The sequence below is a fragment of the Lepisosteus oculatus genome, chromosome 8, assembly GCF_040954835.1.
Source record: "Lepisosteus oculatus isolate fLepOcu1 chromosome 8, fLepOcu1.hap2, whole genome shotgun sequence".
NCBI classification, from domain to species: domain Eukaryota; kingdom Metazoa; phylum Chordata; class Actinopteri; order Semionotiformes; family Lepisosteidae; genus Lepisosteus; species Lepisosteus oculatus.
This window is the reverse complement of record NC_090703.1, coordinates 5,652,155-5,667,033: the sequence shown is the minus strand read 5'-3', so window position 1 is coordinate 5,667,033 and position 14,879 is coordinate 5,652,155. Positions and strand designations below refer to the sequence as shown.

General features: G+C 38.8%; 1 protein-coding gene across 1 annotated transcript in view; it reads left to right on the top strand.

The window, feature by feature from the left end:
- Positions 1-1,143: 1,143 nt before the first annotated feature.
- The window catches only part of scfd1 (sec1 family domain containing 1), a 41,258-nt gene continuing 27,522 nt past the window's right edge, over positions 1,144-14,879 (top strand). The window contains exons 1-10 of the mRNA XM_006632166.3: positions 1,144-1,248; positions 2,395-2,465; positions 2,589-2,677; positions 3,926-4,016; positions 4,136-4,258; positions 4,366-4,453; positions 5,013-5,102; positions 6,917-6,972; positions 8,306-8,391; positions 8,587-8,686. Coding sequence (XP_006632229.1) covers positions 1,218-1,248; positions 2,395-2,465; positions 2,589-2,677; positions 3,926-4,016; positions 4,136-4,258; positions 4,366-4,453; positions 5,013-5,102; positions 6,917-6,972; positions 8,306-8,391; positions 8,587-8,686 — 825 coding nt within the window. The 5' untranslated portion in view covers positions 1,144-1,217. The remainder of the gene's footprint in view (positions 1,249-2,394; positions 2,466-2,588; positions 2,678-3,925; positions 4,017-4,135; positions 4,259-4,365; positions 4,454-5,012; positions 5,103-6,916; positions 6,973-8,305; positions 8,392-8,586; positions 8,687-14,879) is intronic.

The window sequence follows — 14,879 nt, the reverse complement described above, 5'->3', positions numbered from 1 at the left end:
ACAATTTCCACTTGAGAAATTATCTTATAACAGCTTACAAACAATAGAAAATAAAATACTGAAATCAAATATTTAATAACATTTTAAGAACTAGAAATTTTTAATTTAGCAATTTAGTTTTTTAGCAATCTAGACACTGATGTGAATCATGAATTTTAATGAGAGTAATTCCATGATTCAGTACTGTTACTGATCTTTTAGAAATGCATATCACCATATAGTTCCATGTATTAATAAGAATATGAAGAAATGTATGCAATGTATGCAAGTTTTGATTTTTTTACCAACACTAAAATCCTCATCACACAATTCAGGAACATTGAGACCTGCCTTCAGATTTCTCCATCTGCTAATTAAAGAGCTAAAGAGCTTTTTTTTGAGAGTTCTTTGAACTTTAAAAAGCTGTCACTAGACTCACAAGCTTTGGTGCTTCAATGCATTTTATATCAGATGTACTTTTAAATTCACTAGCTTGGTTTATTCCCATAGCAACAGTTTTCCCAGGAAAAAGCACTCTGCTCAAAACCTTGCTTAATCAGATTAATTCAACACGCATGGCTGGTATAGTTTTATAATACCGCTGTTTAAAAAGACAAATTTAAATTCTACACTGCACTACTGTACTGTGGGGGAAAAAAAACTACGCTGCAGTGAAGAAATTTGTGTCGTGATGTCATGTATTGTCACACAGCTTTGTTAAGTGCCTTGGGGCAACCGTGCTGTGAAAGGCGCTATATAAAAATGAATTGAATTGAAATTGGAATTGAATTGAAAGTTGTCTTCGAGCTCAAATCGCCTGTTTATTTCAGGACGAGATCGAGTATTTGCATCTGCTGTATAGTAACTTCCATCCTTTCTTCCAATTCAGGGTCGTGGGGAAACTGCTGATCATCCCAGCAAGCAAGGGACACAAAGTGGGGTACACCCATGATTGGACAAAAGTCTAACGCAGGGCTAGACACACAAACACACGTATGCAAATACTCACACTTAGGGCCAGTTTTCCTAGACTCCAATTAATGTACCAGTGTGTCTTTGGACTGTGGCAGAAAACCTACACGAACGGGGCGAAAACATACAAACTCCACGCAGGTAGCACCCCAGGAACTGAACCCAGGGCCGCTTCTTACAAAATGCAGACGCTCCCTGCAGGCCGCTCCAGCGCGAGCTGCCACGTCACCCGGTGCTCGTCACTGAGTGATTCGGAAACAGCAAAGATGGCTGCGTCCATCCGAGAGAAACAGACAGGTTCGTAAACTGCATACTTTGTCGGAGGGACTGCGGGAACACGAGCTTTTATTTTGTCGAGCTGTTGAGATTGTGAGCTATACTTGGCTGCTGGGCCGTTAGATAGCTCAGAACTCGCTCTGTCTTGTGAACAAACGTCTCTGTCTGGGTCATAACAGTTCTCGGCTTTGCCAGATAAGCTTGTCACTTTCGTTTCTTAATATTTTATTAATTGCGTGAATCAAACAAATGGGCGACAGTAAATTCTGCAACACAGAACTATGTTATTTTCTCTATCAACAGCTTTAATTGCACGTTTTGCACAGCTGGAAAAAATAGCCAACTAAAAATATTAAATGTTACGTTTTCGGCTCTACGTCTCAAAGAATCCTTCAATCTCCAGATCTTGTCTTTAGTTACGAATTTTATTCCTCAGTGATCATTGCTATTTGCCGTATCGTTTCGGGCGATAGGTGGGTTTTCAACTAGGGGATTAAAGAGGATGTCAGAGTCCCATTCGAATTATTACTGAAGTCAAAACTGTCAGTAATAAATTCACCTGACGTGTTTAAAGTGGACTTATTACCATATTTTAGATGTCTTATAATAGGCTTTTTATCAATGTTTAAGCCTTTAGTTCGACGGGTTAACTAGCACGATGCGTTATTAGTTGGTGTTGGAGCAAAAGCGTGTAATTAAGTCTGTATCCACTCTGACGAATTAGCTCGAAGGCGTTCTTAGTTGTCTTAGTTGAAAATAATAAGTACGACATAGGAAAACTAATCTAAACTTCATTTCAGTAGGAATCTGCATGTCACCGGAGAGGAAGAAAGAATTCGCTATATGGTGGAGTTGTGGCTAGAGAAAGTGGGCGGGTTGGGCTTTCAGTCCTAGGTGGGCAGACTAAGAGTACTCCAGTGAAATGAGTAGATATATTCATGGATGCAAATGTGCATTACTCTCTTAACCAAAATGACTTACATTAACTTAAACGTGGACTGTGGGTCGTATTAAAAGAAAAGATCTGTATAGTTGGTCCCAGTCTAATAAAGAGTTCATTACCATTCATAAAGTTTAACTGTTATTAGATTTAATAAATATTGCATTGCAGATGCATAATGCCTGCTTGTAGGTATTTGACCTATTTTATTGTTTTGTCTTGGGCAGCTGCTTTGAGGCGGATGCTCAACTTTAATGCTCCTCCTTTGAAAAACAGCGCTGCTGAGCCGGTATGGAAGGTGAGCAGAATATAGTAGTTATTGGTGGTGATTGCACAGCAGTGGTACAGTATGACTGCTGCTGCGGACCCACATGTGTACAGGGCTGAGAATGAGGTCGTGTCTGTGCTCCGGCCCTTGCAGGTGCTCATCTACGACAGGTTTGGTCAGGATATCATCTCACCTCTGCTGTCAGTCAAAGAGCTCAGAGACATGGGGATCACACTGCACCTGTAAGTCAAAGCTTAAAGCACCCTCATTTAACAGGCAAAAAGTGTTTGGTGACTCATGTTTTTGTTCAGAAACCTCGTTGTCTGTGGCATTGCAGGCGTTGGTGTGACACTGAAGTGGTTAGCTAGAGACATTCTGACTTCTTTTTTCATTGGTCTTTACTTATGTATTGTTACAAATGTTTTTTGTAAAAATAGGAAATATCAGGGGTTTTTTGAAAAATAGGAAATATCAGGAAGTGACCGAGCAGATCGATATTAAAAATAAATAATCATAACCCCCAATTTGTTTGAGTTCTGCCAAGAAAATACTTGAGTGTTGGGTATAATTAGAGGCACATGAGTTCTTTGTGTTCTGGCACAACCTATGTGAAAAAAGTGATAATTCAGGCACACTTAGTTTAAACAAATGTTTGGTGTGTGTCTTGTCATTGTTAATAAACAACACACAAGTTAAATTATTTACAAATGTACACACGAGCCATCCCAGGTGGTTAGACACATCCTAACCATCCAGAAAAACACCAGACTGCTACCAAATATTTGACTGTTGTGTAAGGCCTACAACACCAAGAGAACAGGGCAGCTGTCTTCTTAAACCAAACAGAATATGACCTGCAGTTGAATCTCTCTCAGCAATCCCCGATGCCACAAAATGAATGGGATCCTATCTCGCTATTCACAAAATGCACCCAATAACCAGGAGAGGCGTTTTTAAACCGAGGGGTTATTTACACATGAAATCAAAGTTCCCTAAAAATCACAGAAACATGCTCTCTAACCAAGGTCCAAATACTGAGCTCCAGTCTGGTCTCTCCGGCTGATCTAGAAAAGGAGCTCCTGCCTCTCATCTTCTTTTTCCCTCTTTACTCTACCCCCCATCTTCTCCTATACCTGCCTTTTTTAAGCTGTCTGACACCTAACCATTTACCCAGAACTTAACTAAGGTAAACCAAAGTAAACTTTACAATTGCTTTGATCAATGAATCTGGGACACAAACATCTCAGCAAACATCCCCTTCCTTTGAAGCTGGAAATGTTGACAATACCCAAGAGTTACCCATTGTATCTATCTTCACTCCATAACGTTTTTTATTTTATTTTTGTAACCGTGACTTTATATCATGTAATGAGAATAATTAGATTTCCCATCTAATCATCATTTACTGTTTAATACCGAGTTGATCGTTACATTGGTTAAAAATTGGGTTAGGAAATAACTTTTAAGCACATGTGAATGTCGTTCTTTAGCCTCCTGCATTCAGATCGAGACCCAATTCCTGATGTTCCTGCGATTTATTTTGTCATGCCCACTGAGGAGAACGTTGACAGAATATGTCAGGTAATGAAAATAGTGTCCTGTAACATGCTCTACAAAATTGTTTCTAACTTTAGTAACTCTGCACAGAACCCATTCTACAGTATATGAATCTACAGTAGGTATTGATGTCCTTTTTTCAGGATTTAAGGAACCAGCTCTATGAGTCTTACTACTTGAACTTCATTTCTGCAATATCAAGAAGTAAATTAGAAGATATTGCGGGTGCTGCCCTGGGGGCTAATGCTGTAAGCCAAGTTACAAAGGTAGGGAAATGCTACTATTTATAATGGCTAAAAATCAGGAAACTGAGCATCGATTTAAGCTTCATTTTTGATTGCAACAATCTAAAAGCAAGTCATTGTTTTTGCAGGTGTTTGATCAGTATTTGAACTTCATTACACTGGAAGATGACATGTTTGTTCTTTGCAACCAGAATAAAGAGCTCATCTCCTACCATGGTAAGTTCCCTAGTGTCATCTGGTCCCTGTTTTATTGTGTCATGTAAAGAGTTATTTATAATACGGGCATAAAAAGATGTTCAATTTGAATGTTTGTTCATATAATTTTAAAATGTTTTTTTTTTGTTCTCAAGATATACATTTCTGTGGAACAGTCTTAATTTGCATTTTGACTACCTTTCATTTGGTGTTTTACCTTCTTCATGCAGAACCACGATTCTATAATCCTTTACTGAAATGTTAGTTATTTTGAGACGTAAGACTCGGATTTGATTAGTAAATGCTTACAAATGAATACAATGTTGCGTAATAAGTTAATGTGTTGTAATGCCCAAATATCTAATTTGAGTCACCAAAATAAAATGACGTTGCGTCTTTACAAAATACCTTGAAATGTTTTTGTACTGTATATTAAGGTCTGCCACATTCACTGATGATTTCATTGCTTTAGAAGTCTGTTTCAAAATATGAAGTTGCTCGACAGTACCATGACAGATGTGCTCCTTTTATAAAGGACATGGCTTATTTTGTGCTCATGAATCTGTTTTACCTTTAACAGCCATTAACAAGCCAGACATCATGGACACGGAAATGGATGCCATAATGGACACAATAGTTGACAGTCTTTTCTGTTTCTTTGTGACACTGGGTGAGCTCAGTTCAGTAATTCTTTTTGACATGTCTACACCGCTTAATGAACCTCCATTCCATTTTCCAAAAGCTATGAACCTGCATTCGTATCCAGTCATGCTTAACAGATCATGTAGTTTGAGAGTTTTTTTGTAGCCAATTCCAAATGGATCTTAAAATTGATTTCTTGCATCTGTAACAAATTGACTATGACAGTTTCAGAAGCAAAACAAATAAACTAACCCTGTTAAACCCATGATTACAAAGTTACTCTTCTCAGTTGTAAGTAAGCACCATCTCCCCTTTAAGAGTAATGAATTCATATGTAACATGTCATTGTTAAATTTGCTTCAGATAAGGAATTGAAAGCATTGTGTAATAAATGGGTATGATGTTGCCAGCCTATGTTTTTTGCAAATTTTTAGTGCAAGTGTTTTTATCTTTTTAATAATGTTCTCCGTTCTGTGTAAGTAAATGACCTCTTTAGAGGATCTTACTTTGTAAGCTAGATGGCAGCAGTTCCCCAGTTCATCTGTTATTTAATTGGTAAAGGATCTGTATTTTCTAAGTGCATTGGAAACCAGAGTGTTGACAGCCTTTGCTGGGATTAGACAAACGCTTATTAAGAATTTGGGGAGTTGTGGCTGAAAGGTTGTCTGCGGAGATCAGGGTCCTTTGAGGCACTAATCCAGCTGGTTTTCAAGGTCTGTACGTAGTCAGCAGTTTAAAACGAGGAAAATGAGTTTGAATTCCAAGCTGAGATTTCAGTTTGTCTGATTCGTTATTTCCCTCATGTTGATAAGTTTTAAAAGACTTGCAGAGACCCAGAATACTGTTGCCTTCGTGATCTGGAGTTCAGAAATACAGCATTCAAAACTGTGATTGGTGCAAGCTCAGTTATCGTTGAAATGGTATGGAGCATTGTAAACTGACTGTCAGGCATTTGTTAAGATGCAATTTTATTGCTTCCAGTTACAGAGAGTCACCAAATGCCAAAAGCAAGGACTTTGTGAAGGGCAGTGTGAGCAGCCGAATGGCAGCTTCACTCGTTTAACCGATTCTCCATGCACGTCCAGTGTGTGGGGTCGTCTGCCAGGAAAGTTATGCTTTTCGCAAAAGGAGGCAGAGAACCAGCACGTATAATAAAACACAGCTGAAAGATTGTCTTACACCTAATAATGTTAACTCCCAAGTACAGCATATGTGACTTATTCTGTGCTCAGTCAAAACTTTCAATGCTGCTACTGTTAAGGGGGGAAGTTTGATCCAGAACAAAAAATCAGATATAATTCTTCAAGTCTTGGCCAGAGACTTGCTGTACATTTCACTTTGTTCCGTATTTTATCTTGGGTTTCACCATCTCAAGTGTGAAGCTGGATACAACCATTCTTCTGATCTTAAGTAATTTAAAGTAATTAAGTCAGCAGGAGAGTATAATAACATATTACACATGTATAAGTGATGTCATTCTGACAGTAAATGACAGAGCCTCCAAGTAGTTTTATTTAAAAAACATATTTAAAGTAGTCATTTTTATCAGGCTGTCTAAATTGTGGTAGCAGGGAAAATTGAATCTCATTAAAAGTGAATCTTAACCTGTTGGATACTGAATCTTTGCAGAAATCTAAAGGAAGTGGCGTATTAGGTACTATATGTGAATACGTTTCAGATGCTAAATGTCTCACAAAATGTCCAAACATAGAGTTTTATGTTAAAGTGTCTTGAGCAGTCCAGGATTTCTCAAGAAGCCGCAAACAATAACTTGGTGAGTTAGATCCGTGTTATGTCAAAACTATTAGTTTCATATTTGTGACTGTCTATTGTATCTATCAGGTGCTGTCCCAATAATAAGATGTCCACGGGGAAATGCAGCAGAAATGGTAGCTGTGGTAAGAGTCCACCTTGTATTATTATTGCAGTGGATGTTTAGTGTTTCACGGTTGCACAGCAGTATAAGCTAGTGGCCTATCCAGTTGTTTTTTGTTCTGTTTGTCAGTATTTATTGGCCGCCTGGGCTGTTCAGATTGAAAATAACTTAATAATTGTAGATCTGGAAGCCTACATAAAAAGTAAATAGAAGTGTATCCTGAGTTTGAAACTCTATAGCCTTGTGATTCAAATAGAGAAAGTGTGGACTGAAATTGTACAATTGCACTGACAGACTATAGGGTACTCAAGGACAGATTGCATGTTATAATTTTTTTGATAAAGGCACGTCTTGCCTATTGCATTGTTACTAGACTAGGATGCAGAAGGTAATGGGCAACATATTTTCGCATTTTCATGTTTTGCTTGTAGTGGCAAATAGCTCTAACTGCTTTTCAAAAGAATGGCTCTTTGTTTGAAAAGCTGTTTTAACTGCGGGCTTAGATTTGTGTTAAGAGCATTCAGAGTTAATGAGGTGTTTTGACATCTGACAACTCTCAAAAAGATGATGGACGTAAAATCATAAAATATGAGTTGCGTCAAGGTAAAATAAAAGAGACTGATCCAGGTGCTGGAGGCTAGTTAAAGAATTAAACTTGGGAAGGAAGTTAACAAGATGGGATTTCAAAGGAAAAGAACGGTGAAGTACAAAAATATAAATCTGTGTCAAAGTGGCGCAGCTGCACGTTGGCAGCAGCTTTTTACAGCAGCTCACTGGGGCTGCAGTGCTGAAAGAAAAGATTTGTCTTTTCAAAGTGGAAAGTTCTAGATATCTGAAATAACAGAAAAATAACCCATCATTTAAGCTGTATTATCCTCTTCCTAAATCATAAATTTCATATTCACAACCACTTTAACATGAAAAACATACACAATCGAGCTCATTGTATTGTTGTTTTTAGGCTTTTTTTTGCCCGTTACAATCAGTTTTTTTTTTCTGATTTGATTTCCGAGTAATCTATTTTGGTTTATCTTTATATGTATTAACTGGGGCATATCTAATTGGATTTTTACAAGTGAAAAGAGATTGACAGTTGTAATCTTTGTTAGTTTCATGTGATCAAGTAATTGGCACCAAAGAGAGATTTGAAGAACCGCCTTCACAAACTCGACATTAATTAATTAAGAAATCTAAATTGTCATAGCATGCTTTAACCAAAATGCCGCTTTTCAACGCAGCAATAGATGCATTCTCATTAAAAAGTAGTGTAGAATTATGGCAATTTGGCTTTTTTACTTTAACTGTAAGGGCCGAATGGTTTACGTGTCATTTCACTTTACTTTTTTTTTTTTAAGAAACTGGACAAGAAACTTCGTGAAAACCTGAGAGATGCCCGCAACAGCCTGTTTACTGGAGACACAATGGGAGCTGGACAATTCAGGTATTCTTTTTTTTAATCTTCTCCTTAGTTTGAGACACATGCACTGCCTTGATTATTGACTGCTTTAAACATTACATATACGTGGAGACCTTTATATATATATATTTGTTTGTTTTTCCAGTATATCCATGTATTGCGTTTACTACAATGCTGCTGGCTGAAGACTTAGATTTAATATTTTTTTCTGCCCCTCAGCTTTCAAAGACCATTATTTGTCCTTGCTGATCGAAATCTCGATTTGGCAACGCCGCTCCACCACACTTGGACATATCAAGCCCTCATACACGACGTTCTGGTAAGAATGTGACACGCAAGGTCACGACACCCTGCAAAGAGAAAATGTTTCATGTATCCTCCGATGGGAAATGACTCAGGGTCACTCCCATGGATATCGGTGAAGGTGACAAGTTATTTGGGAATTCTTACTGGCCCTGGACTGTGCAAGTGTATTGCTTGTTAATAATGACAAAACCTCACAGACGGTTTTTATTCTTTGTATTTGCATTGTAGGAGCAGCTAGACTGAGCCCTCGATTTGGGTGGTAAAGCCAATAAGTCTTGATATGAGAATGTTGACTAATTTAAGTTCTTCATTAGTTGTTAAAATGGATTAAAAATGTAGTTCATAATTTTGATTTAATACCCTAATTCTCACATAATCCATTGCTTAAAAATACGTTGTATTGCATAATGCATCGGTTCTAAGTTCCAAGGATATACCACAATGAAACCCATGTGTCTTTTACTGAACCATTTAGTCATTTATTTTCTAGTATTATATAAGCAGAAATATGAAAATAACTTTTGTTCATGAAATCTCCTTAAATTACAGCCATATGTGTTTACTAGGAGATGAAGACAAATCAACTTTTGTTGTTTTTTTTCTTTAATCTAACTTTCTATCTGGAGACAGGCTAATTCATAAAATATATTAGTCACTTTTGCCACTTCTGTGTCACAGCTGGAGTTGCAGGCAGTAACCAGAACAAATTATTTCCATCTTTAGCCTCGGCTACAGTCAAGCACTTTCATCTGAAGTGCATTTTGTTGCAGCAGGTTGAAGAAGGGTGCCATCTGGAAGTGAATTTTATCTAGTAGATTATATAGTACGTCCTCTGAGCAAGCAAGAAAAATGCTTTGTAATGTTTACATTCCCATCTGCAATTAAAACCATTCTAACAAAGCTGCAGATTTGTAAGCAAGACCAGAGCAAAAGCCTTGTGAGTCACTGGCGGCTTTAGCAATGTTTTGAAGTGTCTGTTTCCTTCTTTCCTATGCCTTGTGCAGGGGAAAAAAAAAGTAATTTAGTTTCTGCGACGGACAACAGGAGAAATTTAACCATCTGGTGCTGGACCGAGGCAGCATCAGTCTGAATTTAAGATTGTGGAGTGGTTTAGATTTTTTTCTGGATGAAATCATCCAGGTGACTAAAGACTGGATCACGTTATCAAGGGAGTAGGGGGAGGTGGGAGGTTCTGTGGCTCAACCAGTAAAAGAACTGGTCTGACAACAGGCTAAGTTCTGTGATGCAGACATTGTGAGCTTGATGCTGGGTCGTGTCGCCAGCCAACTGTGACCAGGATTCCCCAGTTGATGGCGTGCAGCTGTCTTGGTCCTCTGGGGGTAAGGACAGTCGCCAGGAACGACTCGGCTCTCAGCAAAACAGTGATCACTCTGACTCCCCAGGCCCCTGCAGGCCATCGCTGTCATCAGGGAAGACCACCAGTGCTGAACCTCCCACCCACTTCTGTATTATTATTGTTATTATTATAATAATTATTTTACAGTTGTATCTTAAAGCATGTTACAGTAGGTGTAAAAAAAAGATTACCATAGATTTGAGTATCATCAGCACAGAAATGCTAATGCTAACATAACTCAGTTCATGTGATTTTAATTTCTGCCCAAGTGGGAACATGTAGAGTTCCAGAGTAGCAGGGAGCCCAATATCTAGCCTTGGGGAACACCAGACCTAACGAACCCAGAGCCCATTTTCTGAACTAAACAGGAGAGTTTGATAACTGGAGACTGCTGCCATAAGAAGTAACTTTGGATGGGCAGTATCTGTGCAGTGTAATTGTCTGAAGCCAGATTGAAAGGGTTTGAAGAGGTTATTTGCAATGAGGTGATGGGTAAATTGTATTGCAATGGCAAATTTGAACTTTTTTTTTTTAAGGCACAGGTCTAACTGAAGTCATTTTAGAGGCTGTTGGTACCACTCAAGGTGCTCAAGGACTTATTTACTGTATGATGTTGAGGTCAGTAGGACAGAGGGCTGGGAAACGGGACTGAACTAAAACGGAAGGAATGGGATCTAGCAGACAGGTGGTGGGTTTCACATATGATAGCTGTTGACTAAGGCATGCAGTGTCCTGTTGAGAGAAATAAGACAAAGGAGAACCAGTAAAAACAGGCATGCAGGAAGGAGGTGTAGTAGTGGCAAGTGTGGTGCAGAGACTGTGATGCCAGGTATCGTCAATCTCCGTTGTAAAAACCTCTAAAACAGTGTTGATTAATTGCAAATTCAAAATAAAAAAATCAGGAGTCTGGGGTCTCACATTCCCTGAAGCGCTTCTAGTATTTATTGCTATAATGATGTCATCCAGACTGTCTTATAGTTTGCAGTGCCTGGCAACATCATTTATCACGGACGCACTGAAGTCTGGTTCCACAGTTTGGACTAAGTGCAAGGCTTAAGCCAGGCCAGTATCAAAAAGAAAAACCTCATTTAACTCTTCAGTGAAGGGAATTCTTCTCATTTTAAAATAAGAACAGATTAGATGTGAAAGTGAGAGTTTTCCTTCTGTTTTTGTACCCCATGCAGATTGCTTCCTTTTTAACACTAAAAAAAACATCTTTATCCGAGTAAGAGATTTTAGAAAACTGTGAAAAGATCACATGTCTGTGTACAAAATACAGAATTGTAAAGGAGCTTCTGATTTTTGCTGGCACTGAACTATTAACTCTTCTCACAGGCTAGTATGTGATGAAGTGAAAAGGATCTTGTAAGCCTGCCTGATCCTTGCAGTCATTATATTCCTTTCATGCTCCATGCACATTGCCTGTCACAACATCTTCTGAAGTGCACAGATACCCGTTTCTGTTCAAGTCATTCCACAGTGGCTCTCATCATTCAGTCTGGGGGTTGGCCTAACAGCTCTTAAATTTTTTCTTCACTGTTTAAATGCCCATCTGTTTTGGCCTGGAAACAACCTTCTGTCTCAGAAGAAGGGCAAAACAGCTAAGAGATCTTTTGCATTCCATTGTAATTAATGGCGTTTTATGTATGGTCCTCTGGTAGAATGACAGAGATTGTCGTAAGAGCGAATAGTATGCCGATGAAACAATGACAAACCATTTATTTCATTCCCCCCCCAGATATTGGTTATTTTTTCTGTAACCAATTTTACTTTCATCAGAATTCAGGGACCTTGAGTGTGCAAGTTATTGTTCTCCAGCCAGAATAAGAAGAGAGTGTTCTTCCTAGCCATGCTCGTACAGACAGGAAATTCCTGCCTTTTCTCCAGATGTCACTCCTTCACTGAGCAGCACATCAGCACGTAGCTACTTCATACATCACCGTGAAGACACTTAAGCAATTGTTTTGGCCAAAAATCTAGACTGCAATCTCCTGTGTTCTTTAATTGATCTTTTGGCCACATTTTGCCGCAAGATGGTTCTTTTGATTCACACACTGTCCAGGGCAGAGTTTGATCTGGTCGCATGGGAATTTCATCTCCGTTCTGGAGCCTTACCTTTCTTTAGGATTTGTCTTTGCGACCCAGGTGATGACCAGATCGCTTTCTGAAAACATGATATTCAGAATTTCAAAGCGCATGCAATCTTGTTTCCATCTGCTTTTTGCAGCAGTTTTTTTTTCCCCAAATTATATTTATTGGTGAGCTACTTGGATCTCACAAACCAAAGATGTTAAAAATATGGACTTTAGAATAATTAAAAAAAAATTAATTATAGTTTTGGAAGACCTCTTCATGAAGGAGTGCCTAAGCTTGTCAACAATATGCACAACAAACAAAGGAAACGGGAAGTGATACTAATTGCTGGCTAGTAGTTAAAGTGACAAACATAACTCGGCTTAGTTGGGTTGCTGTGGTATTAAAGGTCTTTCGGAAACAAGTTAAGTAAATAGGTTAAAAGGGGCATGCAAAATAATATATCTTTGCTACGTGGAGGCCACAGTTGAATTACGAAACTAGCTTTTTGCCTCTCGTACATCTGTGCCTGGGCTTAAGTGGTAACTAACTTTGTTTCTTGCCTCTATCACCTCTTTGACTGTTCCATGTCAGCAGGCCAGTACCCCTTCCCCGTGACTGCATACTGTACATAGACTTCTGCCCTGCCACACTTGGATATATCATTTCCATCTGCAGTACACCTGAATGTCAGCACCACATATAAATTGCATTTTTCTTGAGTTAAGTAGTTTAGTTCCTGCTGCACCCAGCTTGAAAGAGTTTTCCTCATTCTTGTGCCAAGCTCTGCTTTTTAGTGAGTATTTTTCCCCAGTATAACTTATGTTCTTGTGCTGCTTGCTCCTCTGAAAATGACTTATTGTTTAAGATTTCTGGCACATAGAACGACTTTCTTTTGATACACAGCTGGTTACAGGGATCCTGAATGCAGTGGAGATAGTATCAGTGTTTGTTCTGAAATTGAACCATTTCCTCTGAGACTCCGGTGACAAAGCTTTGCTGTTGAGACAAAAGCCTTTCTTTGGAAATTAGACAAAGCTAATGGGAACACATAAATTTATCTTTTATTCGCTTTTGCTTCATGCAATAAAAAGTTGACTTAACCCAGTGTTAGTGTTCAAGATTCCAGAATTTATGCTTTACGAGAAATCAGTTGATACTTCTGAAAGGTATAAGTTGTATTATGTAATGAAGAAAGGCAGAAGTTTAAGTTGTTTTTTTTAATGATGAGTGTGGATCAAATGTAGCTAATGAGATGGACACTATACTAGTTCCATACTGACAAGCAGGAGGAGTTGCGTTTTACATACAGGCTTTAGGGTCTTCTCAGTCAGCATCTGGGTAAGCTCTAAAATACAGGTGATGTCACCTCTTATCCAAATAATGGGTTCGATGATGGAATTCAGATCAGAAGTGCTGCGTTGGAGGAGAGTCCTTAATGAAGGGATGCAGCCAAGTCCGTCCTAAAGAGAACTTAAAAACTCAAGAGCAGGAGGAAAGACAAGCGCCAGCTCGTGCCAGTGGCCCAGCGTCTTTCCTCCATGTAATTACATGACATTCATCTTGCTTTCCCAGAACTCCATCCTTTTACTAAGTGCTTTGTGTGCTGTGCCGGACCCCCCGGTAAAGCTTTGCCAACGTTGTTGCATCCTCTTTGCTCGGCTGCACCTTGGGGGCTCCAACTGTCTCGCTCTCGTGGCCAAGCTTTCCCTCCGCCAGATGGATGTCAGAGATCCCCACGATGTCTCAGTGTACTTCTCTGACATTCCTTTTCCAGAGTGGGAGACGCAGCTGGAGTGATCCCAGAGTTGAGAGGGAGAACAACAGCTTTTTTTGCAGTTAATAAAAACCACCGAGTTTTCTTACCCTCATAGCAAGAGCTCAGTTTAGTCACAAGATTAACCGTTGTGGCAGTGCCATTTTGTTGAGTAAAATGGCAGTGATGGATTGCATGCGTGATTAAAACAGAAGAGCTTCTTCAAGCAGCTTTGCCAGTAAGCGTGTCGGGAGAGGGAGATGTTGTCATGAGAGAACGGGATGTTTTTCTGTACTGCAGTGGGTGAAGATGGTGTGAAGTGGAAAGAAAAACAAAGATGGTGTGAAGAGAACAGTGCTGTTCTTTCTGTGTTTGTACAGATTTACTAAAGTAAGGGATAGTTTTAATGGGCAACCATGAAAGTCTCTTCAGAGGGCTACCTCAGCAGTTGATCTTGGAGGAACAGAGAATAGTGGGAAAGCTGATGAAACGTCTCCCCAGAATTCCATCAAATACTGAATATTCTCCCTTAATCCAAAAATGAGAACATGAAAATGATTTCTAGCAAAGACTCTTGGTTCCTGTCTTTCACCACATGAGTAACATTATAGTGCACTTTAAAATTTTTTTGACATGGAATGAAGACTCGGTTGGTATCCAATTTATAAAAGGCACGTTGTGTCTTCTAATGGTTTTAAGTCCTCAAATGTAGGGATAATTTGAATGATTCTGGTGAGTATCAGGCAGTAAGAAAAGTATGCCAGAATTTTGAAGTCAAATCCTTTGCTCTTATACTGGAATTTTGATTTTTGTATTTTTTGTAAAACAATCTAAGAAACAACAGTGTTAAAACAAAGCCAGGACTTAGTAGTACAGCTTTTTTTTTCTTTTTGACTAGAACAGTGCCGTTCTTTTTGCGTTTATACTAATTTATAGAAGAAAGCTAGTTTTAACAGGTTAGATCAATGTAGCAGCACGTCTTTGTTTTTGCACCATAAAAATGTCCATTCAGTTTATTAC